General features: G+C 41.7%; 1 protein-coding gene across 1 annotated transcript in view; it reads right to left on the bottom strand.

Moving 5' to 3' along the window:
- CPNE4 (copine IV) overlaps nt 1-7601 on the bottom strand; it is a 201912-nt gene that overhangs the window by 103474 nt on the left and 90837 nt on the right. Inside the window, exon 3 of the mRNA XM_009331254.1 lies at nt 2740-2811. Within this exon, the coding sequence (XP_009329529.1) occupies nt 2740-2811 (72 nt within the window). The remainder of the gene's footprint in view (nt 1-2739; nt 2812-7601) is intronic.

The following is a 7601-nucleotide window of genomic DNA, read 5'->3' as shown; positions in this document are numbered from 1 at the left end:
CTATTGTAAATATTCACCCCAGAGATTAAATTGCCCAAAAGAACCTATTTCCTGGGTGTTTCATGCCCACGGCCACACACTTGGCAGTCACGTCAGCTCCCCAGCCAGGCTCAGACCATCTCTACCGCACGGACTCCAGGTCCTCAGGGAGCCGCCGGGACACCCCAACTATTCTTCAAACCATATGAAGGCTGCTGAGGTTAGAGCTGCGGTCAGAGCGCTGCAGCGCAGGATGCTTTTACTGCCCAGGTATGCAGCTCCCAGGAATTAGCCAGGCTGTCTACAGCCTCTATCATCGGGATTTTTTAATACCTTTTTTCTTTCTTTGACAGAAACTAACAGATTCTGCATTGGGCATAACTGGCAGGGTTTTGGTAGCAGGGACTGCAGGGGTGACCTGTGTGGGGAGGCCGTGAACTGCCCCATGCTGGTCATAGCTGGGTCCAGCTGGTTTGGCAGTGGGCAGCAGCTCCCAACTGCATCCCAAAACATCAACCCATCAGAGGTGCATATGGCGCCTCTGTATGAACATATTTAAGAAAGGGTGGCAGCTGCTAGAGGCAGGAGGCACAAACGGAGGTGCAGTAGGAAGCCTGCAAGGCCACCCTGAAGAAGATCCAGGAGGAGGCACGGGGATATTGTTGAGGACACAGCTGGAGATACGCTCTTGGAAAGAGGTACTCCATGCCAGAGGAGGTACCTCTGAGGGCCTGCAGGTAAGCCTACATTGGAGGAAGGACACCTCCAAAGGGACTGTGGGGTGTTAAGACTATTCTGGCTGTGACATCTCACAGCAGTGAACTGTGGTATTTCCTCATACAAAATATTCACGTGCAGCCATGTAGGGGCACAGATGCTTAACTGTGCATGAAAGTACCATCACACAAGCACATATGAGGTGTTTCACATGTTCCAGGCAAATGTGAGCTTGCTGGAAATTTGGCTCATAGAGTCTGACACAACATTTCTCTTCCACGTAGTTTGATGGTTTAAAAGGTCATAAGCTGTATATGACAAACAGTGCTGTAGGATTTGCACACCAAGTTTCACAAATATTTTTAACTGACAATAATGAACCCTCTCTCTGTTTGACAGACGTCCAACTGGAGAAGCTGATCAAGGTTCTGGTTTTATCCCACAGTCATATAATAAAACTGTATTGATGAGACATTACACAGTCAAAGGGCTAATAAAATGCCAGCAAAACATGCTGAGAGAGGAATTTTCAAAATCCTACAAAAAATTCATAATTCACTACACTGAACAAGCTAGGAAACTAGTATTTGTATCTTCCATACTTGACAGACACCTGGTACGTACCCCAGGTCCAGAAATAATGATACACATCAATTTTGACTTATTCTGTTGAGGCAGCAAACTTCTCACACAATATTTTTTGTCTGAGTTCAGTTTTCTCCCATTTGAGTAAAGTCAACTTGCTCTTTAGTACCACTGGCCGAGGCCAAAGCAAGTAACTAAGGTCCATGGTTCACGGTTATCATCCAGTGTTAGGCCAGCAGGGACTATTAACTCATTTTCTCTCATCTTCTATATATCACAGGGCATTAATTTTTGCCAGAACACTCTACTAGCAAGCCTACTGATTTTAGTTGAGCTAAAGCACTTGTGTTTTCACAAGACTAAACTCCTTCATGTCCCTCATAGAGCGGGGGGGGCGCCCAGAACACCATGGTGATGGACAAGATGAAGTATGCCCAGATAATGCCAGCAGGCAAAACACACCAAGTTATTTAGGGAGCAAAACTCTCTCCTGGTTCTACTCAGCCAGAAGAGCGGGGGATTCCTTTCCAATCCCAGACCAAAAATGAGTTTCACCTTATGCATTTAAGCAAATCCCTTCCCAGCCAGGCACCAAGGAAGACATCTAAGAAAGAAAATTCCCTGGGCTCTCAGAAAGCATTATCTCTCACGGTCTGCTGTCTCTTCTGTGGCTGAAGGCAGAAAAAAAATCCAAACAATCAAGGCAAAAGAAACCCATCTGGCTAATTGCACATCAAGGAAAAAAATCCTTCTCAACCCCATGAGGCAACAGAGCAGGGATCCCCAAAGAAGAATATTTTATTATAGTCTTTGTCTTAATGCAGAGCTGCAAATGTCACAAGCATGCTAGGTTCAGTGCAGACAAGCTTGATCTCTCAAACAAGCCAGCAAAGAGAAAGATGAAAGACAGGTAATACATTGATTTGCAGATTTCAAGATACACATGGGGCTGCTATAACTATCAGATCCGTAACTGCATTACAAGACAGCTAAAATACCTAATCTCATCAAACTTCTGCATTTGGTGTTGCTGTGTGCGTGTGTGTGTGTTTTCTGAGTTGAGTTTTTTTTTTTTTTTAGAAACTGGAAAAAGCCCAAAGGCCAAGCAACATTAGACTCCTTCGCGTGTCAAAGCAGCTCAAAATGAATTTCTTAAGGTTCTAGAGCTTCAACTAAAAGTAATCAAGCAACACAACTTTCTTGCTGTCATCAAAGTACCTTAAAAGTAGCAGTAGTAAATATTGTGGCTTTTGTACAAATCATACATTATTTGTTGCCATTTCCTTACAACAAGCATTTGTCAGAAACAGTGCAAGTAATCTGTTAAGTAAACAATTTAAATACATTTCTCAATCAAGGGTTGTTCTGGTTACTTAGCAGGATGCTTTTAGGGAGAATGAGTCACATGAGATGTTTCTAAATAACAGGAAAGTAAGAGTGTATTTAAGACTGACTTACTGTTATAGATGACTTTCCTGCTGTGTTCCCATGTTTGAGTAAGGACTTGGAGAGTTTCCTCTGAGAAACAATCTGCACAAAAATAGAAAAAAGGGGAAAAAGTTATAATCTGTAGTAAATACATGGCTTACTGTGATTTCATTTTTATGTTGCTTTTTTTTTGTATCAAGGTAGTGTCTTAATCCACAATCAGAGTTAGCACAGTAAGACCACAACTGAGAACAAAGGTTCCCCAGGAAGCCTGCAGACAGGATGCAATGGAAGGACAAAGCAAGCAGGTGGGGTCAAGCAGAATGGAAAGAACACAATTCACCGAGTTGAACAGAATAGTGGAAATTGCACTTCAGACTTTCCTCAACTATTGCCGTGATGGCGACAGCAGGACAGACGCAAGCTTTAAATGGACTTAGAATACAATAAGGGGGGAGCTGAACACAGCAAATCTATCAGAGATGCCTCCAAAACCCATTTATTTTTATAGGAAATTGAAGTCCATTTCAAAGAGAAGGCATTTATTTTATTTCAAAATATCAGCAACTCTAAACTCAGGACAGAAGAAAGCAATCTACCCCATAGTTTTAGTTCCAAAATTGTCTCCTTTGCTTACCAGGTACCAGACCTCCCCTGGAACTCAGCATTGCAAATGAACTTGTCCATTGACCAATTTATAAATGTACTTCAAATAAATGTTATCAGAGTGACACTGACAGAAGATGTTATTTCTTATATCAATAATAATTCAATTTCCCTAACAATCTTGAAACACTCAAAACTAGATCAGTAAAAATATTAGATAAGGAAAAACCCTTACCATAATGCATCATTAGTAAGCTACAGTGATGTCCCAATATATTAGATCCCTCCTGTCTGTAAAGTAAATGCTGTATTAATTTATTTATTTTTTAATTGGAAAACTTCAAAATGTAGACAGATGTAGAGGTAACTCCAAACACAGCTTAGGAATCACAATCAATATTATTTTTAATGCGGCAATATTACAGCAGGATTGTGTTGTGCCAGGTGCTGTGCAGATACTGAGCAAAAGATTGCTTCTGCCCTGGGAAAAACCCTAAACTCTGGATTGTGGCTTTTATACTGGAAACAGTCCTTTCCCCCACCCAACGTTACTTGGACAACTTCACCCAGTTGGCTAATCTATAACACTTCAAATAAAATGATCCACAAATAGACATCTTTGGCAAAATATGCAGAAGTATTAGTTGTAAAAGAGAGGCAATCATCATCAGAAAAGAATGGCTCCAGGCCCTTCATTAGAGTCCTGGGCATCATACACATTTCAGCAATAAACCACATCAGTAGGTAATGGCCAGAGCCGGAGGAGGGCGAGTAATGCAAAGCCACGGCCAGGCAAAAAAGGTGCTGTGAGATAGGAGTGAATAGGATGTAAATTTTAGCCTAACATCACCATGGGGAAACATATTTGTCCTGCCCATCAGTTTGCTGAATTGAACAGAAAAACAAGAGCGGCACCTCAGACTATCCTCAGCTACTGTCATGAGAGAGGCAGGAGGACAGAAGCAAGTTTTAAATGGGCTTTAAATGTGAGATAGGAGAGCCGTCAAAGGGCTGGATAGCAGGCTTGCCACAGGGCTGGACAGGACATCCAGAATCACTTTGTCCAGCTTCTCAGTCCTAATGCAGGACCAGTTACACCTGGGTCAGCTATACCTGACAGATGTGTGTCTAATCAGTTCTTAAAGATATCCAGAGGTAGAGGGAAACACCCTCCTCTGGCAATGTATTATGGTATTCATTATCCTTACTATAAATATGTTTTCCTAACAGCTAACCCAGTTCTTTGCAGTTTAAGCCCATTATTTCTCTCCAATGCACTACGAATAAGTAAGACAATCTTTTTCCCTTCCTCTTTCAGGCAATCTTTATATCTGAAGACTAATATCAACTCTCCACAGTCGTCTTTAGACTACAGAACCTAAGTTTGTCCTATCTTTCCTTTTTGACCAAATTTCCTAGCCCTCAAACCATTCTCACTGCCCTCTGCTGAGCCCTCATGGACTGGCCCATATCCTACTCTTAGAATAATGCTCAAAATTGGACATAATACTCCAGGTCCTTCCTATGCAAGAAGAGCTTCTCGTGCCTTGCAAGCTATGCTGCTGATACACTCCAGAATTGCATTTGACTTATTTTAAGAACACCATGATACTGTTAACTAATGTTCATTTTACGACCATTTCAGATTGCCAGCTGTTGCTTACCCTGCATTTTTGCAGCTGGCTATTGCTTAAGTGAATAATTTAACACTTGCCCTTTTTGGACTGCCTTCCATAAACTAGCCTGCTGCCATCATCTCACTCACTTTTCCACGTTAACTTTTGGATTTCACCACTAGTATTGGTCAGTGACAACAACAGACAGGAGTACAGATAAGATGACCAGTACTACCAGGATTCAGATGTCCTTTTTCTTCCCTAGGATCTTGGAAAGATTGTTTGCTGTGACCCCTTAAGTCACCCATACCTCTGTTTTCTTGCCACCTAAACAGATTCAAGTAAAAATCGTGCTCCTGTGAACTATGAGGTGCAATTTCAACAACCCTATTTGAGATTCTCAGATGAGAGGTAATACAGAAATACGACAGATTATTCTTAACATATCATTAAACTATGGGTTCTGTACCAACCAGGCAATGAATTATGGCAGTTGAGGAGCAGGGCCCATTTATCTCTATGACTTCTCCCCCTTCCCTGAGATGCACAGACAACTTTGTAAAATACATTAAGCTCTTCCACTGAAAGCTGTGGGTATTGTGTACCAGAAACCTTTTCAGATATGTTACATATATATACCCCTGGTATGAGATAGAACTTGGATGGGAACCTGTCCTTCAGTTAGCATTCTTTAGAAACAGCAGGACTTCTCCCCCTGAACTACCCAAATTCCTACAGCTCCCTTTGCTGCTTTGGAAAATGTCCCAGCTTTCAAGAGGCATCGGGCAGACAGAAACCTGAAACTCGGGAGCTCCCATGCAGGTGGCAGATAGACGGCTCGCAGTTCCAGAGAAGATAATTTATTCTGACATTCCCATTAGTAGATCACATTAATAAGACTCACTCTCTAAGCCATTAGCATCATTGTGACACAGTAAGCACTCTGCATATGTAAATATGTGCATTTGGGTGCAACTGTTTACCAGTTGTTAATTAAGTGGCCAGTAAAATGAATCTTCCATCTGGCAACAATGTGCCAACATGATTGCCTCAAACTGTAATTAGCGATTTAGGATCCGCAGACTATCGTTGTAATAATTGTCAAGGAATCTATTTTCCTTAGCAGTAAATTGCCCTTTTTGTTCATGCAGCTCTCATTGGTTAAAGGAACCACTTCTAAAGAAGCTGCCATCAATTAGATATCATATTTATTGTTTATGTATCAGTGTAAATCTTCTTCTGAACATTATCGTAAAAAGCATTTGCTGACCTGATTGCCAGAGGGCAAGTCCTAAACAACGATAACTCGAGGGCCTAGAAAGCATTTGGTTAAGTTCAGAGTTACAGAGATAGCCGAACTGGCAAAATGGCTTACAAGAAGGTAATTAACAAGAGGTGTTCCATTTGTCAGGAGTCTTTGGTTTGACTCCTACTTCAAAAACTTGCAATTTAAACCTTCAGCTTCAGAGAAAAAGGTGTTTTGTCCAAAACTGATGTGAAGAAGTGCAGACAGTAAACGTCTCTCTTCTTTCTAAAACACAGGTAGTAGAATCCAGTTCAGTCCTAGTAAACCTCATTACATTTCCAGAACATGTTTTTTCATAAACATTTTATTAGAAGCATGACCTACCAGTGAACAAATGGATGTAGAAACCCCAGAGATTTAAGAGGTGAGGCTAAGAGAGATTTAGGAAGTGAAGTTAAGTTTATTTGCAGCTACAGCCACATATAAACTACTACCCAGTTCTGGTCTGAGACAGCCACATGTCCAATAACACATATCATACTGAATACATTTGCAAGAGGTGGGAATAGGAACACAATGTGAAAGCTGCTGCTCTGTTTCAGAGAGGGAGGATATGTACATGAAGTGATTCCTATTTATCAAATATGCAATCATCTAAACAGAACATCTCGACTAGATTTCTGGTCTGAGGTGCTAAGGGATATCAGCTCCATGGTAAGATGGGGGTGGGAAATTCCCTTGAAGATGATCTTAATTTGCCTTATTACATACAAGCCCAAATAGGTTAAAGACAGATCTGAACAGATGCTCTATATTGCTGTAATTAAATCTGGATTCACATGTTGCCATTTGATCCTATTTCCAATTTAAAATATACAAAAGGTGCTTTGCTTTTTTTATTTTAGAAGTATGAACAGATGCAACACTTTGGATAAAAGCACCGAGGCACTGACACCAGCTGCGTACAGTGCATTTCTCAGCAGTCACTCAGAGACAAGGACTCTGATAAAGGTTTGCTCTCTCCTATGTCTGAGTCGTGACTGTCGTGGTTTAACCCCAGCGGGCAACTAAGCACCACACAGCCGCTCGCTCACTCCCCCCCTGATGGGATGGGGGATTGAATTGGAAGAGCACAAGTGAGAAACCTGGTGGGTTGAGATTGTTGCGGTTTAACCTCAGTCGGCAACCGAGTACCACACAGCCGCTCGCTCACTCCCCCCCTCCCCAGTGGGATGGGGGAGAGAATTGGAAGGGTAAAAGTGAGAAAAACTCGTGGGTTGAGATAAAAACAGTTTAATAATTGAAATAAAATAACAACAACAACCGCAATAATAATAATAATAATAATAATACACAAAGCAAGTGATGCACAGTGCAGTTGCTCACCACCCACCGACCAATGCCCAGCCAGTCCCCGAGCAGTG

This window comes from Pygoscelis adeliae, unplaced genomic scaffold, assembly GCF_000699105.1.
Source record: "Pygoscelis adeliae isolate BGI_AS28 unplaced genomic scaffold, ASM69910v1 Scaffold99, whole genome shotgun sequence".
In the NCBI taxonomy this organism is placed as follows: Eukaryota; Metazoa; Chordata; class Aves; order Sphenisciformes; family Spheniscidae; genus Pygoscelis; species Pygoscelis adeliae.
Note: the sequence above shows the minus strand (reverse complement) of the source record. Positions and strands in the feature narration are given on the sequence as shown.